Below are 20,915 nucleotides of genomic sequence, written 5' to 3'. Positions count from 1 at the left end.
CTAACACCCTGGTGTGCTCTATAGTTTTTAAACTGATGTTTAATGAGGGAAAACTGCCTCTGGCTACTCTGTTTTTTTGGACTCAATATTATTGCCACAGTGCAAACAGCATGGGAATGAGTGCAAACACAGATACCTTGTCTTAGGGTTAATAAGATGAAGGAGAAAAAGGAGAAAACAACACAAACAGGTTTCCATCATACAGTAACATACAGTTACCTGATGATCTATTCATTTAGTTAAATCATAATATGGTTTATACATCGTTACATAAAATGGTAATGGTATTTGTTGTCAATGTGCATGTTTGGATGGGTGTGGGACCCGCTGTGGTAAAAAAAAAAAAAAAAATTCTTTAACAAGCTACTTCTTTAAATTGATTTGCACATTTGTGTGTGGGGAGGAGAATGACTCATTTATATTTTTTACTCACTTATTGCTGCTCAGTCTGGTTGCCATGCCCACAAGGATGCACAAGCTCTGGCCTTGCCGTTCTTCCCTTAAGGGGCAAGCTAAAACACAACATGACTAAAGAGCAGCCTGACTCCACGGGCTGAGCATAGTGAAAGCTTAGGGAAAAAATGGTATTTTTCCTTAAAAGGAGAGGTTATATTATTTAAAAACACTGCCAGGTGTCAGAACAACAAATAACACTTTGAATGTTACAATAAGCTGTAAAAACCAGCTAATGATCACTTATTTCACACTGAAGGCGTCTAGAAGCCAATCATGACTTTTTCAAGTAAAAGCCCAAGATAGAAACAATTAAAATCTCCTATTTTGGGAGCAGACAGAGAACATTGGCAACCTTGCAGACAAACATGGGGTGCATGTGTTGTTTGGTCTCTAAACTCAATTTACAGTCCAATCCAACCAAAATCTTTGTCTGTGTGTTTGCATTTGAGTGTGTGTGTGTGTGTGTGTGTGTGTGTGTGTGTGTGTGTGTGTGTGTGTGTGTGTGTGTGTGTGTGTGTGTGTGTGTGTGTGTGTGTGTGTGTGTGTGTGTGTGTGTGTGTTTGCATTTGTGTGTGTGTGTGTGTGTATCCTTTGCCTATTTTGAACCCTTAATGAGTAATCTTTTAAAAATATTTTATGAATTGTACACTGAAGAAAACATCATAGAAACCCTTGCATTTATACATTTTTTGTAACCACACATTTGTTCATTATTGTGTAAAAAGATGATTGAAGACATCATTAAGTCCTTTAAAAACTCAAAAAGCTAAAAATAGCACACCATAAAAATATTGTACAAAAAATATGAATGTATATTGACAATCGTTTTCAGCTTAACCCCTTCTATAGTAACTGTCACCTCAGAAAGGCAAGCTACATTTACCAGTTGTAGTCTTTTCAGACAATGATTTAATAACAAATAAAGTACCACCAGCCAAAAATTGTTTTCAGATAAATGCATGGGGATGACATGTCCTCTTCAGACGTGGCACATTTAGATTGTCTGGAAGAATTCCATTGAATAGTAAACACCAATTCAAACACAATATGCTAGCGTGTTATAGTGTGAGTTTTGTGTATTATATAGATAGTAGTTTGACCCTATTGACCCTATATGAAGCTACTCATGAAAGTTGTTCATTAAGGAGTTGGCTTTTCATCCAATCTGAATCTTATCCCAGCCAACATGGTGATGTATCCATGGGCTAGAAACTTAGCCCACTTGCTCCAAATGGCATAGCGTACAGTGTGTGAAAATTACGTGTCCCCAAACAACCAATATAAATACACTCTATTTACCATGTACCATCGAACACAACATAGGAGCCGTATTGACCTTTAAGCAGCTTTTCCTTGTAAAAAAAAAAAGAAAGAAAGGTCTTGCAGGGTCTTCACTGTAAGTCCTTTCAGAGCTTACACATGACAGAGCTGACAAACAGTAAAGGTAATGAAATGTAATTCATGGAGCATCATTACCTCTAGACAACAACAATAACTTTTGATAAACACTAAATTCACCGCCGACCAGTAAAACTGACCGGTAGACATCTGGCTGGTCAAGTGTTTAGTCACCATGGGCCGACTCATTGAATAACTATCAATTCTGTGCAGACTAGACGTCATTAGAGCTCTGACACAGCTTATTAAGTGGAACTTTATCGTTAAAGCCATGCTATCTTTTAGATGAATAATAATATTGGAGTGACACTTCAAATACAAAAAACAACCCCCTACAGATAAAGTGTAATTTCACATTCAGTATGTCGGCATACTGAGATAAAGCATAGAGCATCTGTCAACCTGCAATGCTCCACTGTTGGTTCACTTACTTGTTGCTTTAATGCTTTTAAATGACGCAGTGGATAACTCTTGTTCATTTATTATAACTTTGTCTTATTTAGCAGTTTTGAGAATGTGTACTACAATCAAGGCCCCTGAAGTGTATGTACCTCATTTAGGAGAGTGGCAGAATAATTATAAAGACAGAGATGTGCAGTTTTATTGTTCTGATAAGCACAGTCATGTATTAACAATGAGAAGCTCTTTCATTATACTGCCTGTCACTTTACATCAAATATGATAATGTGACCTTGCTGCTCGGAACAGGTTTGTGCTGTGCAGCTGCGCACATCTTAATGAAAATGCACTGAAACATTTAGCACTCTTATACTCCTAATGACATAGTTGCTTTTGTACATCAGGAGGAGAGTGGGATTTGTCTGCATTTGATGACTTTTGTCTGCCCTTGTACAAAAAAAACAACACATTTTAGGCCGCCAATCTTTTGTGTTCATTTCTGCACTAATTTAGTTTTGAGGTTGAGTGTGAGATTGTTATAACCTACCGTTTGAACTTTTTCAAGTGGAAAGGAGGTGTTTTATTTTCTACAACATTACAAATCGCCTGACCATTTTAGCAACACTACCGCTAGCAAATTCCTTCCTTCCTGCAGATGTTAGCTTAGCTTCGGCCAAACTTGTTTGGGGCTAAGCTAACATCTTAGCTAAGCTTAACATCTCAGGCTAAGCTAACCCTAACTTCGTTGTTGCTTTTAGCTAAGCTAAGTAGCTTTCTTGTTGCTATTTATACAAGAAAATTAAAACCAACCCCCAAGACAAATATTTAAACTGTATTATTCAGGTTTGTAGGGAAAGTTTTTAAAGTTTTTGGATGATTCTGAAGTTGAAGTTGATTCCATAAATTAAGCAATTATATTATTTCTGTGCCCTTTTTCATCTTAAGATCCGATTATTAACATGTGCGCACCCAGACCTGAAAGTGCATCTTACATTTGGATTCCTTTTTTTAATATTTATATATCTCTAGCTTTAATATATATCAGTATACTTCAAACCCACTTTACTCCAGACAGATGGCTTCTATTAAGCAATGAATAATAGGCCTCAGTATTCAAACCCAGGTTTTGTGCCAAGACGGCAAGTGATGAATTATGCAGCTTTTAAATTCAGATTTTAACTGAAAGATGCATTAGCAGAATCCCTAATATTAGTGCTGTGTTCTGGAAGAGAGCTGATATAATTATAGAATCTGATTTCTCTCCATCTCCACCATCATCTCTGACGTGTTGTTTTCGAAATAGGAATCAAGGGAATAATAGACTAGCATCCACCTGCTCCCTCACCTGCATATAAATGGGAATATTTAGTGAAGACAAAACGGCATCCCAAAGAAGCTGCGAAGCTGTGGGAGGTAGAAACAAGAAAGAAGTCAATGTTCCAGGCCTCTTTCTTTTTTTCCCGCTCATCTTTTAATATCTAGAACACATCTAATTATAACGACTGAATAGCCTGATTTTAACAATTCAATTTTCAAAGTTCCAATAACACAGAGACACAAAACTGTGGTGTGTTGGTCGGGGCTGCTCAGAATATTATAGTAAATTATGACTAATTCTGTCTGATGCTTTTTCATTTTTTAACACTAATCACATGGGATGTAGTCCAAGCCTCTCCCTGACAGCACAGCAGAGATCACAGAGACAGGTAGAATACATGTTGAATAACAACAGGAAGCGTAGTGAGACCTTAACACTCAGATAAACCTGATATAAAGGATCATAGATTGTTTCAAATCTTACCATGAGGGTTTTTCATCTCTAAATTGCTTGACTAGGTGGTAAGGCAAGTTACCTTGTTCAGTATGGTGCTAGACTGTAGTAAATGTAAGCAGTAGGCCCTACAGACAAGAGAACAAGAGAACCAGACGGCATTTTTTAATAAACTAATCAGATGGCATACGTCAGCCAATCAAATGACTCAATTACCACACCCAATCATATGGCTTTTTTAATGTACCAGTCAATTGTTTTGAGGTAATTGACCAATCACATGGCACTCAATCAATGGCTCCTTTCCATAGACGAATAAAAATGACCTGTTTCATTTGACCAATCAGATGGCTTGTTTCAATGGACCAAATACATTTTATTTGACCAACTACATTACAATTATTTTAATTCTTCTAATTATTTTACAATTCTTTGAGTGGACCACTCATATTGATTGTTTTAGTGGACACATCAGGTTGCTTGTTCTAATTCAGATCAGATGGATAATTTGAATTGGCCAATTAGATGTCTCGTTTCCATTTGCCAAACAGACGGCCTGTTTCAGAGGACTTATCAAATGGCTCCCTTTGGTGGACCAGTTAAATGGTTCATTCAAGTGGCCAATCAGATGTCTTTTTCTAATGGACCACCATTTGTGTGACTCCCAAAACCAATTACTAAAAAACGGATTCTGCAGGGTTGATTCTTTCATATGATGGACATATGATGACTCATCCATGATGTGCATTGAGTTTCTGTGGCAGAAAACCCAGAGATGTTTCCTAGACAACGATTGAACAATCACAGGACTTATAGGTTAGGTATTGAACTTATGTCCTACAGTCGTTATTGTAGCCTATTCATGGCCATGGTACTGATGGAAAGGTTTTTTATAAAAGTGTATTAAAGATGTTGTTCTTTGTGGTCCAAAGTGAATGGAAATTGAAAATGATGAGTCACTTTAATTTGCTGACCTCAACCCTGCATCCAGAACTATTATTAATTTACTGTACGGTTTGAGGGCCTAATCATAACTGTTAAACCATTTAAAGCTTGGGTCTATTTGTGTGTGTGATATTTGTTTAAATTGTCTCTATATACCAGCATCAATCAATAAATCAAATGTCGCTAGATTAAGCAACTTTTGGAGTGAGTGCCGCATGTGACTTAAATTAAAGGAGAGTTGCAAACACTGCGTTTAGTTTTAAGGTTGATCATTTATTTCAATCTAAAGTGGTTTCCGCTTGCTGGCTTTTCCTATGTAATCTGCCCAAGCTAATCATGCTTTGTACATGTTGACATTAGGTAGTGCAAGAGCAGATATTCTTTGGTAAATAAATGACTTGTGCTGTAAGTAAACAATATGGTCACTATACAAATGTGCTCTGTGTCCACAAACAATTTACAAAGTGTTTACATTCAAACAAAACTAAAAATCTTACTCCTGGAAAACATCTACACAAATGATTAAACATGTTGGCTTTTGTAAAACGTATAGTTAAATTAGTAGAAGGCAGTATTGATTAGCTAGTGCTTGAACTTTTCTTATCTTTTAATACCACTATTGTTGTATGCTCTTAGGTCTAATTTTGTGTTTGTGTCTCTGTTATTGATCTGTATTTCACCTATGAGCCATTTAGGTTGTAAGCTTGAATTTAAGTTATTTAAAGAAAAACATCTAATTCCTTTTCCTAACATTACGTAACATGTAATCAAACAAGCAAACTACACCTGTCAAAATGTCCATTGAAGTTTGAGGTATTTACTGAAACTACAAGAGTTACATACTGGAGGACAATGAGTTTTGGACAGAATCCACCAGCGCCTACATTTTCCCATGTTACAGAAATTGTGAGTCATTCTCACACACTTGCTCAAGATGTTCATCAGGAAAGAAAGAAAAAAATGATTAAATGGCATGACCCTGCCTTTGAAAAACCTTGTTGGACATTTTGACATTCCACTGGCACGGGTTCACAGGTCTACTTCTCCTCGTATCAGCTAGTACGGCTCAGATAAAACTGTGACTAGCTCGAAATAGTCCATTACATTGATTGTGTTGACTGGCACACGTCCCTCTTTGATCCAAAATTACACCTGAATGCAACTTAGATATGAAGCCTTAATCAAATGTACAAGCTATCAAAACCTGTGGATGTTCCTTACTCGCTTTCTACTTCACTAGGTGTCACTGCAAGAAATATAGGAAGACTGCTCAGCATCACTCAACAGGCCTGACTGACAAGTATGATATGCACTATTTCACAAAGCTTTGTTTCGGTATGTTATGTTATTGTGTCAGAGACTTTTGAAATATTACATTTATTACTCTCTCCGTGCAACCTTGAATCCTTGATGGCAACTTGGTTTTTCTCAGACTGTCCGGGGAATTAACAATGCAAACACTGAGAGAAGTTCTTGACAATTTGGAGTAAAACATGGCCGCTTTGAACATCAGTTTATCAAATCTCAAAAAACTTGTTTCTTTAATTCTTGAAGAATACATATTTTTAATGTGTTCGCATACCTCAACAAAGAATCTCAAAATGGAGAAAATGCTTAAAGATTATAAATAAATGGGAGATGCATTCAACATTGTAGAGGCATGTATCTTTCAGAAAACAAGGTAACTCATGGGACAAAATGATTTGATAGAAATTAACATTTTAGGAATCATTTCCTTCTTTAAAGATATTTTACAGACTTTAGGGAACTGGACACTCCTCAATCAAACTGGTATGAAAATGATTATATCGTACATTGCAACAAAAAAAAAAAGGTTGTTAAAAGCTTTGGCTTCCCATATGTTTTAAATGATTACTTGTTTTGAGAGGAATATAATATAAGTTATATAAGAGGGGATTTTTGTATGTTATATAGACATCAGCCTTGGATCAACCATAAAATGAAAGCCTTAAGTGAACCAAAATAACAATCATGTTGTCTTTGTCTCTCTGTCATTCATCATTATACTGACTGTACATGCAAAACGTATTTGACGTTGCTATGGTGCGATTGTGCTACATTGCACAGAGCAGGACGGATTAGCCCGTTTTGTCTCACATTTCTCTGGCTCTGCCTCTGCCTAAAAAGACTTCCTGGCAGTATGCCAGGATCCCCGAGATGAGCCCAGACCTGAACTTTGCCCTATGCCACTATAAGAACACCAGAAAAGGAAGAAACACATCAATTACTGAAAAAAATGGAAATACAAAGGATTTGAAGCAGCACTTCATGTGGAGCTTGGCCCCCTGCCTAACACTCAGAGATAACAGCGAGCCAAAGGTCGAGTTGTTCAAAGCAGAACAAGTAAGTTCATTTGGCCGGCTGGAGTCACTGTTACGGGCAGTTTCTGAAAATAACACTTAAAGGGAAGTGATCATTGCGGAACTAAGTGTATTCATCTTATTTGGTTTTAAGTGTACGCACTGTATGCACACACACACACACACCCACACATGCACACACACATACACACACACACACACACACACACACACACACACACACACACACACACACACACACACACACACACACACAACCCAGACAGCAGTTACTGACCTCATGAGACTGTCTGATAAAGTTGTCAGACATAAAAATAACATCTTGTACCACCCATAAATTGAAGCAAAAAAATCTCTATCCCACACACCATGCACTTTTAAAGGGAAAACTATCCATCCTGGGAATAAAAAAGGACATTTAGAGTTGATATTAAACAGCTCTAAAACCAGTAAGACTAATCCTTCACATTTTAATATCCACCCTTGGCTAAACCTGTACAATTGTAAGAATTAGAGTATTGTAATGAGCACATTATGTATACACATACTCTTATGATTTTATAAAAGGGTGTATATTACAAAGGACTTTGTCTGTGTCCACACCACTTCATTCTCAAACTAAGGCGATTAAAAGACACCAACTATGATCGAGATATCAATCATGGGATAAAGAATACCTCTGTGTCTCAACCACAAAGCTGTGATTGAATTTTCCCTCCGTAATCTCTTGATTTACAATGCACAAAGGGAAAATCCATACCCTGAACATTTTCTGGTGTTACAATGTTCTCCAATTGATTGTTTCCTTCTTCCTCTCTGGTCTATTGAGAAAATCACGAGTAGAATCCTGACACCCCTTGTTGCGCACAAAGGGCCTCTTTGTGAAACCAACCCAGCAGGCTTTTTGATAGACACGGATGACATTGATCTCTTTTAAGCTTGATCCCTCCCCTTACTAAAGAACAATATTTTCCTCTCTAACAAAGGTTTGGTGTGAAAACCATGCCAAAACTTCTCTGGTGTTAGAAGAAAAAACGTTCCACGAAGATATTCTGTGAAAAGGTGATATAAGAAGGAGAAAATCCCTCCACCTAACGCTTTTCTCCAGCAGGCTACCCCTCAGTGACCCGGTTCTTCTGAGAGGGGACGATAAACCAGAGTCACCAGCCTATATTTCCCTGGGAGAGGACGATAGAGATTATGGAACGCTGGGTTCATTAATAGCTCTTCATCTGCAGCTGAAGTTGTTGTAGAACTTGTGGAACTTTCTTATTGACTCTGAAACAGGCTTTATTATTTGTTGTCCTCTGCATGATTGCTATCAAAATATGATGCAATATAAACAGTGTCGGGAGTTACTGATTGTAATGTTAACAACATCTTTGAAAATCAAGAGAATTCATTGACTAATTAACACTCTGTCTGGGAAAGTGTCATCTCTCATTATTCAATCTGGGAGGTCACATTTTATTATGTGCGTAATACACTGAATGTGTCAAATCTCTCATAAAGAGCAAAAACTCTATCATTTGCAATTAGTCAACGTGAGATACAGACATTTTTAATCTTTGTGTGTGATTTTTTTACAAGGTTGTTTGTGCAGTGTGTTTGTTATCTTTCTTTGAACACTTAATCTGCGGCATCTCAATGATGATACTGTGATTGAGTGGTTATTGCTCGCTCGATAGTTTAATGGTGTCACTATTAAAACATTACATCTGGTTTTATATTAAAAAGTGTTTCTTTGCTTAGAGGAATGTTGCCGTACTGTATGTGAGAGGTACAAAACTCTGTGTATCTGTATATAAATTCAGTCTCCCTTTGCCTTACAAATCTTTTAAGACATTCCAAAGATAATTGGCATAAATACACTCACACACACACACCAGCTAAGCTTCAAGAAAGCCTGTCAAAACAAATGAAATGCCAGTGAGGTCCGTCCATGCTGAAAAACAAATCTGTTGTTGCACAGATCACAAAGGGCTCTGTCAATAATAACCAAAGAGCCGTGGATCAGGGCTGAGAATCCAACATTTTATATGACTTGACCTTTCTGCACCTTCGTCCTCTCCTTCCTCCATCAGCCCTTCTCACTATACCACTCGCAAACACATTACATCATAACTGTCGTCTCTTTTTTCCTTTTGTTCCCGTACTTTCCATCCCTTCACACAGATGAGATCATTGCACTGATTTCGTTCCAGCTGTTACGGTTTGGGGGCATCTGGGAGACATTCCAGCGCGGAGCCACAGATCACAAGACTGCACATAGCCTCTTGCCCAGCTGTGAAACTTTCAACAGCTGCAGAGCATCCAGGGTCGACACTTGTGCAAGTACACCAGCCCAACTTAATTAAATTTAGATCTGTCTGAAGCCAAAGTGCACATGTTCCACATTAATAGCTCAAATATTATTACATGTGTAATGTATGGTAATGCTTAGATCATGCTGACTTCATAACTTATCAGACAACAAGGGGGTTATATGTTTCTGAAATAACTGTTTCTGAATCAACATTTCATCTCAAATGGAAACCACGTTAAAGTCTTGCACTCACCTGTAACCCTATGGGGACATCTAGTGGTCAGAGGCAAACACCACAGAATAGTGTCTGTACACTCCAATATAGAAACAAATCTAACTATTGTACTATGTATCCTTGGGTTTTCATAAATATCATAACATAAGTTTACTAATTTGAAAAAATCCATTTATTATTTTCTTCTGTAACCAATCATGAGCAATTATCATTAAATTAAGAGATGTTAATTCATGAATTGTTTTATATTTGCACATATAACATTGAAAACTGAATTTCTGAGCAATAATTGATATTTGCAAATCACTGTTTACAGGCTGTTGGAATACTGTTGTTGTCTTTTAATATTACAATAGATTGAAAGCTAATTATTACAAAAATGGGAATCCTACTTTATACTTCTTATTTATGAAGTGGCTACACGTACATACACAAAACCTCAAATGATTCTCTGAAAAAATGTGACATTCAACTGAATGAGAAGCAAATAAGATACAATTAAATTTGTAGTATTATTAATCATTGTGCGTAAGCAGCTTTTTTTCCCCCTTCATAACCCAAAGGAAAATTCTTAAGGGAGATTTTTCAAACATTTCAATATAAAATGGTTGCTAAAAGGAAAACCACTACTAAGTTTGTGAAAATATATCTTCAGTTGTGGCACCTCTATCGGTGTAACAATGTAAAGGAAAAGACTTTGTCCGTCCACCTACAGTAGTTGGGTCAAGTCCAATCTTCTGACCTGCTCATGTTTCTTTTTTTTATTTTTATCACAACCTCATTTGTCCCTTTTGTTATCCATTTTATCATCTTATCCTACTTCTGTCATATCATTAGCCTTCCGTAAGAGAAATCCTTCTTTGACCTGAACAGCCTATTTTATTTTCCTCCCCTTTCCTGGTTTCACCTTGAGTTGGTTTTCCTGGGCCTAAGGATGAATGGTGTCCTGGGCTAGGTTTGCTACATCTTCCCGAAATGTGATTCATAACCTATTCTGGTTTTCTCTGTCTCTGAGACATAGTTTTGTGCAGCTATAAATCTAGAAGAGAATTGAGAAATGGTCAAACCTGTTTTAAGGATGACTTAAACTTAATGGCATGCATGCAGATTAACATGTGATGTCATGTCGCAAGGATACATAACACGCTACAACATGAAACTAAAATATCATAAATGTGGTTTCTTGATCAAGGTAAAGATTCCAGGAAATTCTCATTTTCACTCTTCAATCTATTAAAATGCGTATGCGTAGTGCGTATTTTAATTGGCTTTTCCTGCATTCGGCTTTTATCTGTAGGGGATACACCTTTTATTCTGAAGGGTTTTTGCTGGAAGTCTAATTTGGAGCAATCACATGCCCCAATGAATCCTCGGATACCGCCAAACGTTTCATGGCAACAATTATGTCGGAAAACACGAAGGAAGGTATTTTATCTTTTGTAATTACAGTTTCTGCAATCTGGTCCAACTACGCCCCACCATGCTACTATTATATTACCTTTATTACATATCATCATTGAGATATTGACTAGGTAGCCTAATGTGCACGTGGCGTTAATCTCCCTTTCAGCATGTCATGAAACAAGCTAGCTGTGTTAATTGGTTTCTTGAATTAATTAAAGTTTATTATAGGGCATTAATAGTTGTGTTGTGCTAATTTGCATCTTTGCGTAATGTTTGTATGTCTTCGTGAAATATATTTTATGTTACTCTCTGAAAGTGTAACACTAGCCAAATAAGTTACATGTCAATTAAACTGTGGTTAAAGGCTCGATATTAAACACGTCACAGATTATTTGCAACTAGTGTTACGTCAACCTGCCCCCGGGTGTCAGTGTAACAATAGGCTATGACAAAATGAAACTGAAATGCGATACATGCCAGTCTGGAGGTAAACAAACAGGCACTGCACTCAATAGCATTGCTACAGCTAGCAAACAACGTAAATAGGCTACTAAAAAGGACAACTATCCATGAAAACCTCAGAAATAATGTTAATGTTCATTATTATCATTATTATTATCAACAAAGAAGTGAAGTGTGGAGCATGGCTGCGTCTGTTCATGCCTGGCTGTTGGAAAGTTATTCTGGAGTTTTTTATTCTGGAAGGGAAAGGGGTTTGCCTCTTCTGAAACGTCAGCATGCACTCACATAAAAGTCGCCATCAATGGAAGAATAGGAGAGACTAATGCCAAGGTAAGATAGCTGACTGATTTGATATTTCTTTAACTTTATTTCAGAAAGAAAGATGATTCCATTAAAACAGGCTAAAAATTGAACAACGTGTAGCTGTAGGGTTTTAAATAATTAAATACAATGTTGAAACTATAAATCTGGACTTTTCTAATTTGTCTCATCATGATAACCTTTATTTTGTTTTGTTTTATGTAAATGCAGTTATTAATCCTCTCCGTTTTCATGAATAAAAACAGGTTAAGCATCATATTTTCTTTGTTTGGTTATTGAGATTTACCAATGTTTCCTGTTGTATTGGTTTTATTTATCCTGATATGTTCTGTTGTTTAGGTAATGTTCATGTTTTCATTAATGTCAAATGTATGTGCTTCGATATACTACCTATTACAACATGTTTAATCTATGGCTTTTTGTGTCAACTCAAGATGTAATGTTTTTTTAGGCAGTATGCATGCAATGGTTAAGACCTCATCTTTTCTCTTTCTGTCTCCTGCTTGTTATTCAGATGAAGTTATTCATTTTCAGTATCGTCTGTGTATTTCTGCAAGTCAGTCATCAAAATCCAACAGGAAACTGGACTCTTCTGCCCCACAGTATGTATGATTTCTTTAAAAACACATTATCCTCAGTCCACAGTAAAAGTTGTCCTTTAACTCCTGTGCCCTCCTGTAGTTTTGGTTGTGGAGGTGGATGGATCTTGGGGCCAGATGCCCTTGAGGTGCCTGGAGCAGCCGGAGGAGCTTCTGAAGAGAGACACGAAGATCGAGGATGTTTTTTGGAGAAAGAACGGAGATGAGGAAGAACAGACAGGAAACACCTACATGCTGGAGGTGGAGGAAAGCTTAGGAGGGGGAAACTACACCTGCCACAGCAAGGATGGATCGCTCCTCAATCACACTGTGGTCCTGATCCAAGAGAATGAAAATAACGGTAGAAGCTACGGTAGAGTCTAATTTGAAATCTTTGTCACAGTTAAACAGCAGCATGATTTCGGGAACTTTTAAAGGATTTCATCTGATGAATTGCTTTTCTTTTTTTGTGTGTTCCCATTTCTGCATGTGGATGTTACTTCCACTATTAGAAGATAATTTAAAGTGCTCCGCTACTAATCACAGTGGAGAGTTCTTCTGCTCTTGGACCGGGCTCAGCGTTCTCGATGGCAAAGTAGCATTTATCAAAGCTCGACGGTAAGCACACAAGCTGCTGAAATGTTTGCTGTTTCTCTGTCCAATCATCCATCATGTTCAGACTCATGTCAGAGCTGAGACTACACAGTGACATACATAAATACCTCATTGTGAAAGGAAACATAACAAAGTACTTCTTTAACATGCAGGGGTCATTGCAATCAGATTTTTATTTAATAGTAACACAGCTCTAGAAGTTCCCCAATGCTGTTTTGCTACTAAGCCTTTATGTCTTTAAAAGGTTGACATGAATATCAAAGTCTTCTCAATAAAGATGTATTTTTTAATGCTTTTATGCAGTGTTTCTGACAACTATGAAACCCAGTGTTCTGTGGATAAAAGCGGTCGGCGTTGGAAGTGCTCCTCAGGTCAGAGTAACTTAATTTGTTCGGTGAACGACACCAAGGAGGAGATCTTGTGCCTGGATGAGCAGCACTGCCCATTCACTGAGGAGAGCCAGCATATCTACATCACTGTCTATGTGTGGACGGAGTTATTCCTTTTGGAGATCTACTCCAAACTCTTTTTCTTGTCAGAGATAGGTGAGACATCTGTGTGACCGGGAGAGATGTTTTATTTTCCTGTCGCGTTCCGTTTTCTCTCAATTCATTTATTTCTGATTCTGTCTTCATTGTTTAATCTATATAGTGAAACCTGACATGGTGAAAATCAGTAAAGTCAATAATACTACGATACAGTGGAGTTACCCAAGCTCCTGGAACAGTCCCTACTCCTACTTCCCTCTGAGTTTCGAGATTGCCCAGCTCAAGCGGGGATGCAAGAGATGTGAGGACCTGTGCCCTGACTTAAAATCCATTGAGGTAAGAGAGACCAACTGAAATGAAATCTGGAATTTTAAATGGAGTGAAAGTAAAATATAAATGTCAGAAATATTTGTGTCAAATTACATTAAATCCCACAAATATTCACTGAAATAAAATGCTGTAATGTGACTTGTTTTATTTCTCAGACATTGATGTTCAAATCTACAGACGTTTGTCAGTTTACGGTCAGTCAACGTAAGACTAGGGTGGTCTGTGTCCGGGCTAAAGATGCGCTCTGTAACTCACCATGGAGCGAGTGGAGCCACATCAGGTCAGTGCCTCCCAGGGGTGGGAAACGAGAGATTCAGGATGTATCCCCCTTTAATTTATACAAGTTAACCTAAGCAGTTTTTCTTGTTGGCTTGTCACCTTGCTTCCCCATGCTTCTATCATTTTGTATGCATATGTGCATCATAGCCACAAGAATGGGATAATTTGTGAGACAATATAATCACTGTATTTTTCTCCTTGTATTCTCAGGAGCTTGCAAACTTAGACAAGTTTGAAACTGAATTCCCTCTATTTTGTTTGCCATTACAGAATGAATAGAGGCAGGAAGAAGAAAAACAACAAAGTTTGAAAAAAAAACCTGAGCTCAAAAGGAAAAGTGAATCACCAAATTGGACACATCATTGAACGTTTTTTGTGTTTTCTTATTTATTTATATTTATTTAATCATTTATCCTGTAGTTTGTAATACTTTTACTGAAAACTAAAGAAATAAAATCATATTGAACGCAACATGTGTTGTCTTGTGTATCATTTTGCTGAATGTTGGACGTTCCTTTGTTTCACAGAATCAGCAGCTTTATTCTTAATCCGTCCATAATTAGAAGAAGTGATATTTGAGCTTTGACCTTTTTTGAAGTTGTTGTTGGAATTTTAACATTATTTTTTCATGGCTTTTCCCTAACCTGTTAGGTGCTTTTGGAGGAAACTCTCCTTCTCAAAAATGGAATTACAAAACAAAGCTGAACCACAGTTTTGTGTCTGTTGATGTGATTTGGAAGGAGATGTGGTATTTCCTCCAAGAGACACATGTAGTTTTCGTGTCATGTTCTCTTCCCATCTCTTGGTTGTTCACCGTCGTTCTCTATCTGTTTAACATCATTAAACACTTTAGATATGTAGTAAGTCAAGTTTGACATTGCATCAGGACAGTTTGAGAGGCAAAGTGAATTCAAACTTAGACAGACTGCAGTCTGCTCTTTTCTAATCCGTTATACTATTCACATATTCACATTCACATGTCATTTAATTCAGTAGATAAAATAAATATACCGGGCAAACACAGAATAGGAAATGTGTTGCTGCATCTCTCATAACAGATAATTAAAGGTCTTAGACATTTTTCACATTTAATCATTTGTACATTGTGGAAAAGGTGGTGCCTTTTTTACAATAATTTGTGTGTTAAAACTAATAAATGCATTTGAAAAAAACTTAAATACATGCACTACAGTAATCCAAGTAACCTTCAAAACCAGTGTGTATTCAGTAAAGTGACTACACAGATTTATATATTACCAAAATACCACATCACGTGTTGGAAATGCCCAAACAAACAAAGACACACCTACAGAATGAGTGAGAATCTCTTCCCAGTAATAGTGGTAAAACTTCACTTCCCTGTCAGGAGAAAGCAGAAGAGGTTAAGTGATGTAAGCACAGTCAGGGGCCGACATACTACACGTTTAACTCAACACTCCTGACCTTTTATCCAAAGGTTATTTATTTGTGGTTTAATGTTACAGAGGGCACATGACACATTTTCCAGTTCCCACTGAATGTAATAGGGGGAAGAACATTGAGATTTACTGATACTGCACCTTAAGATATTACGGTTACTATTTGTTGTAAGAAAAGTGTATCAAATCGAAATTTTATGGAACCACATTGGATTCTTTGCTTAAAATACTACTAAAAACAAATGTTTCAGCTATATCTTTAATTGGATAATCTACATTATAAGAGTTTTTCCATTAACTACTTCAAGCAGCGACCCATATATTTACATTAGCACAATTTTGAGACAAAGCTCAGATGAAGGAAGTAGTTATGTACTGTACTGTGATTAAAAGTGGAAACTGAGACAGTCATAAAGATAATTCATACATTATGAGTTCTGATGAATCAGCCGTGACCTTGGCGTCAGTCTCACTATAATGATGTATTGTTCCGCATGTCTCACATCATGTCTCAGATTAAAGGACGTCGAAGGGTACCAATAAAATGAAAGTGTTATTGTTTTAACACAGCCATCAACACAACATTTTAATAGTTGATGGATTTTCCGTCCTGATGTTGCCACCTATGAAACATGTTGAACTCTATTTGCTGAAGTGATCAGTTTTGTGGCTGAAATCGTTACTGGAACATGAAACTGGGAGCAGTTGGCAGCAGAGTTGTTAAAACCATTGCACCACATTTATATTGACCTTTAGTTAAGGACAAAGACAGCCTGCGCCTTAGTCATTTTGTAATTAGACGCATATCTGAACTTTCTGAAGCAAATAGGGAAGTTGCCCTCTGTCTTCAAAGGGTATTACATTACCAACTTTTTCCTCTCAAAAACTGAAAAGTCATACCCATCATTCCCCTCTAAACAAAGGCTTGTTTCCATTTAGAAAGAGAAAAACCAAATCAAGTAAATCGAAGTGGAGTGGGTAATTCCTCTTCAGACAAGACAGATTTAGACTACATGATTTATTCTAAAGGTTTATCCTAAAATCTTAAAACTTGAATACAATATCCACTTTTCCATAGACCTTTTCCACCTTTATTGACCATGTTAGTTCATGGTTGCAGAGAAACTTGGACAGATGGCACTCCACCTCTTATGCAAGTGCTACATTTGACAATAGTGATTTAACGTGGACACAACATATTTATTGTAATCATGCAATATCCTATTAAGGCCACTAGATGGCAACATTGTACCAAATACAGGGACTGAGGTTTCTGGCTGATATGCCTTCAATTCACCTGAAGTGAAATATGAGAGGTCATCGTGGGAAAGTGCCACGGATGTGTTGAACAGACAGGGGAAATTAAACACAATTTATTGCAGTGTGATATTTATTACAAATACACACTTTATATCTTAGTCTGCCCCTGATTTATTCTTAAAGCTTCATATTTCATTCAGTTTGGTAGCGGAAAACTATATTGACTTGCATATGTTAGGAACTATTTAACAAAATGTTATGATAAGGTCGTTTTCTATGTAGGTATCAAGGAAATTACATTCTGAATGTATCTTGTCAACATAATTAAACGGTTAGCATCTATATTTATCTTCTTTTATGTCGACTAGAGAGCATATTGTTAGACATAAGGCCCATTCTCATAAGCATATGCCTGCTTTTTACAACTATTCATTTTTATGAGTCTTCAATTCAATCAGGCCATTATTATCATCAGCCCAACCTTTTGATTTACGATAACATCTGGCGGTTAGAGGAGGCGCGTACAACTCCTTTCTGATCACTTGCTTCAAGATGTCTATTAGAGTTATACGCAGGGAAATCTTAATCGCTATCCCCTATGTGGACTCTTGAATTGAATTAATATACATACACAAGCCTTAACATCGTTTACATGGCGTGCTCATTCCCGCCTTTGCGTAATGACCGGGAATATTTAGCAAACCTTCCAGTCTGGGTGCCATTGAGTTAGTAAATCACAGTATTAACATGGCTGGATCATCGGGGCACCACCTGACATCTCTGTTTTTGGATACTGAGACGGTGATATTTGGGCTAACAGTATGTGTTGGTGCTCGGGGATATAAATATATGCGACCCCAGAGGCCTCAAGTGTTCGCACTGGCCGGCATGCCGACCAAGCCAGACGGGATCATGGCAAGAGAGCCGGCCACAATCAGACAAATGTGCTGAAGGATGGCTCTGACCGTGTGTGTGCGCGTAAAAGTGAGAGAGACATTTTATCTCACGTCACTTTTTATTTATCACTATTTATGATATTGTGTACTCACGTGGGGGGAAGCTTGCATTTCCCCTCCCACAGCAGGAGACATAAATAAACAGACAATAATGAGAGGATTGCAGGGGAGTGGTGTCCAACCTTGACCGTTTATGGCATTTATCAGACTGCTGAGACTCTTGTGTCCGAGTCTGGTGGCTGCATGTAGGCCTATATGCCAATAAAAATGTCATATCATTGCTAAAAAAAAATAAAGTTTTAGACTTTTACAATAACAGAACTCTATTTATATTGCACAAAACTGCGCATTTTGTAATACTATTTTAGTTTTTCCTGAAGCAGTTTGACTAATCTGTGATCCAAACATCATAAACGTGTCAAACTGATTTCAACAATTGCTGATCAAATCTTAATTTTCCAAGATGCACACCTGATAAAACAAACTGACTGTCCTTGCTCCATTTCATTACAATGAACCAAACAGGACTTGTGAACAGATGGCCCCCAGACAATTCGATTTGACAATTTAGAAAGGACTCTGTAATGATGGGGGGAAACCAGGATTGATGGGGAAGAAATGCTCTCATGAAACCTGGGATCAACACTGTTTCCTGTATGTGAGCTCGCGGTGCAATTTCAGGGTCCATGGAAAATGTTGTATTTCACAATTATTGTTAGTTTATTTGTTTTTGACGATTTATTTTCGAGTGTTTGTAATTTCTTTGGACAGCGGGACACATTGCAGTTTAGCTCTAATCCTCATATTTATGTTGGATTCAGCACTTAGTCCCACAAGATTTATGTAATGCATCTAATCAAAGCTAATTTCAAACCATCGGGCTGTAACAGAAAAATGCTTGCAGAGACTGCCAAGCTTTTTCTGAGCTGAAACTTTTCTTAAACTCATAATCTGCCAGAGCTGATACTCTGAAGGAGCACTTGGTCTGCACAACGCGTTTGATTCCGTTTTTTATGAGAAAGTAATTTTAAATTTCATTTTAAATGCTCAAATTAAGTCATTTGATCGTAAAAACACTCAATGTGGAAAATTCTAAACTCATTTGTTGTTGTTGAATTAAATTGACACAAGTAAGCAAAATTAAATCTGCACAAAGCACTGCAAGTATTCCTCAAATCGTTGTGTTCTGTTGACGTTTTTGTCACATAATAATGAGACAAATATCCACTTTGTGTAATACTCTTGTAAACATTTAATCGCATTCTGTTCCGTCTTGTTTTGCAGAGATGCGGGCACTTTTCCATAGCTGCAGATCGAGCGACAAACGCAGCCAGAAGAGGATGGATGTCAGAGCCGCCACCCCGGGGCTACCCTGCCCTTTAGTCGCAGTGGGCAAACTGCGTGGATTAAACTAATGTACTCCCCTGAGCTGATGTTTGATATACGTTAATTGTCAATGCACAAGACAACATGAGCACACACTCATACGATCTGTGCACAGCTTCTGGCTAAGCGGCCGGGGCGGGACGCTGCGTGGGACGAGGCGGGGACAGCAGGCAGGCAGGCGGGCGGGCAGCATGTTCGTCGGGGTTGGTGGACAGCTGATTGTCCGTGTTATTAACTGTGTTTGGGGGCGTTGCCGCTCGCTTTGTAGACCACGCCTCCCTCACCTACTAGCTCTCTCCTGTTTGGCATCCCAGAGATGGTCCAAAGTGATTCCTCAGGGAAGAGTAGAGCGCACAGCACCAGAGCAGGAGCTGACGAGGAGCGGAACAGCCGCTGATGCCAGGACTGCCTCTTAATTGCGCGTAATCTCCCGTTTCATTCATTTGAACAGAGGAGAAGTCAATACAACGACGGAGCTTGGAAACGTGTTTCATCTCCTTGGTTTTCTTTTTCACCGTGGACTGTTTGCAAGAAAAAAGTGACATTTTGCTTGTGTTTCTGTCAGCTGCACCTTGATCCGGGGGACTGCCGCCAACTCAGTGCAGCCTCTCATCCTGCGCTTCCCCTTTCATCGCTCTCAACGGTGTTCATCTTCACAGCTGCTGCTGCTGCTGCTGCTGCTGCTGCTGCTTCCCCCTCTTTTTCTCGTGGAGTCGCTGACATGAGGTGCAGCTAACCCTGGATGCTGACAGCTCCCCTTTTCCTTCCACATGTCGCATCTTTTTGTTTACTTTGAGAAACACACGCGCAACTAAACGCCAAGTGAAATAGACCACGCCACTTTGCTCCTCTGACAGTGCGATCAAACAGACGCAAGAGGAGGGAAGGCAGGAAGAAGAAAAAAAGGAGGGAGCAAAGGAGAGGAGGATAGAGAGAGAGTGAGAGAGAGATAGCGACGGTGTGAAGGTGCGTTTTGATGTTTGGCATCCACGAGAGCATCCAGAGGAGTGGGAGTAGTATGAAAGAAGAGCCCATGGTGGCCGGGATGAACGCGGTTCGGACATGGATGCAGGGCGCCGGAGTGCTGGACTCCAACACAGCCGCCCAGAGGTGAGCCTGAGGCGGCCTTGGCGCTGCGCAGTACCGGGGTGTGGAGACCGGGGTAGCGCGTTCAGATCCGCGGCGTTAAAGACTGAGAAGCTGCATCACTCCGGGCAGCTCGCGTTCCCAGAGGACGTACAGTTGGATAACCACTGTTTCTGCTGGCTTTTATAAGTTTTCAGCTCTAAATATAAGATAATATGATAACTGCGTGTGCCTCAGAGTGGTTTAGCATATTTCTTGAGGAAAAGCACAGTTAGCTCCAGGCACTTTACGGCTTATAGTTTAAATGTAAGGCTTAGATTCACTTTGGTGGGCTGTAAGAGTGAGTTTAAGATTTTACCTCACTTCGTTGGTTGTCTGTTCTTTTATTTTATTAAGCATAGGTTATTTTTTGCATGCATTTTCTCCAGGTTAATTTGAGTATTTTTTCAACCAAAAAATCTAATTCCTTATTAATACATTT

The 20,915-nt window shown here is 38.3% G+C and overlaps 2 protein-coding genes across 6 annotated transcripts in view; both read left to right on the top strand.

Moving 5' to 3' along the window:
- Window positions 1–11,123: 11,123 nt before the first annotated feature.
- On the top strand, window positions 11,124–14,791 carry il12ba (interleukin 12Ba). Of its 4 annotated transcripts, none has more exons than XM_063876584.1 (9): window positions 11,124–11,276; window positions 11,961–12,047; window positions 12,553–12,640; window positions 12,720–12,977; window positions 13,129–13,234; window positions 13,535–13,776; window positions 13,883–14,055; window positions 14,205–14,329; window positions 14,599–14,791. In XM_063876584.1, the coding sequence occupies exons 1-9, from the start codon at window positions 11,214–11,216 to the stop codon at window positions 14,636–14,638; spliced, it is 1,182 nt and encodes a 393-aa protein (XP_063732654.1). In that variant the 5' UTR covers window positions 11,124–11,213; the 3' UTR covers window positions 14,639–14,791. The 4 variants fall into 4 exon arrangements, with proteins under 4 accessions (XP_063732654.1, XP_063732653.1, XP_063732655.1 ...); XM_063876583.1 differs by having other exon boundaries at window positions 11,128–11,276; window positions 12,720–12,989; XM_063876586.1 differs by having other exon boundaries at window positions 11,155–11,276; window positions 11,883–12,047; window positions 12,720–12,989.
- A 4,757-nt stretch (window positions 14,792–19,548) lies between these two features.
- The window catches only part of ebf1a (EBF transcription factor 1a), a 54,667-nt gene continuing 53,300 nt past the window's right edge, over window positions 19,549–20,915 (top strand). The window contains exon 1 of one of the 2 annotated variants that reach the window (XM_063876773.1): window positions 19,549–20,458. In XM_063876773.1, coding sequence (XP_063732843.1) covers window positions 20,325–20,458 — 134 coding nt within the window. In that variant the 5' untranslated portion in view covers window positions 19,549–20,324. The remainder of the gene's footprint in view (window positions 20,459–20,915) is intronic. The other variant, XM_063876774.1, reaches the window with a different exon arrangement.

Source organism: Eleginops maclovinus, chromosome 23 (assembly GCF_036324505.1).
Source record: "Eleginops maclovinus isolate JMC-PN-2008 ecotype Puerto Natales chromosome 23, JC_Emac_rtc_rv5, whole genome shotgun sequence".
Lineage (NCBI taxonomy): Eukaryota > Metazoa > Chordata > Actinopteri > Perciformes > Eleginopidae > Eleginops > Eleginops maclovinus.
Note: the sequence above shows the minus strand (reverse complement) of the source record. Positions and strands in the feature narration are given on the sequence as shown.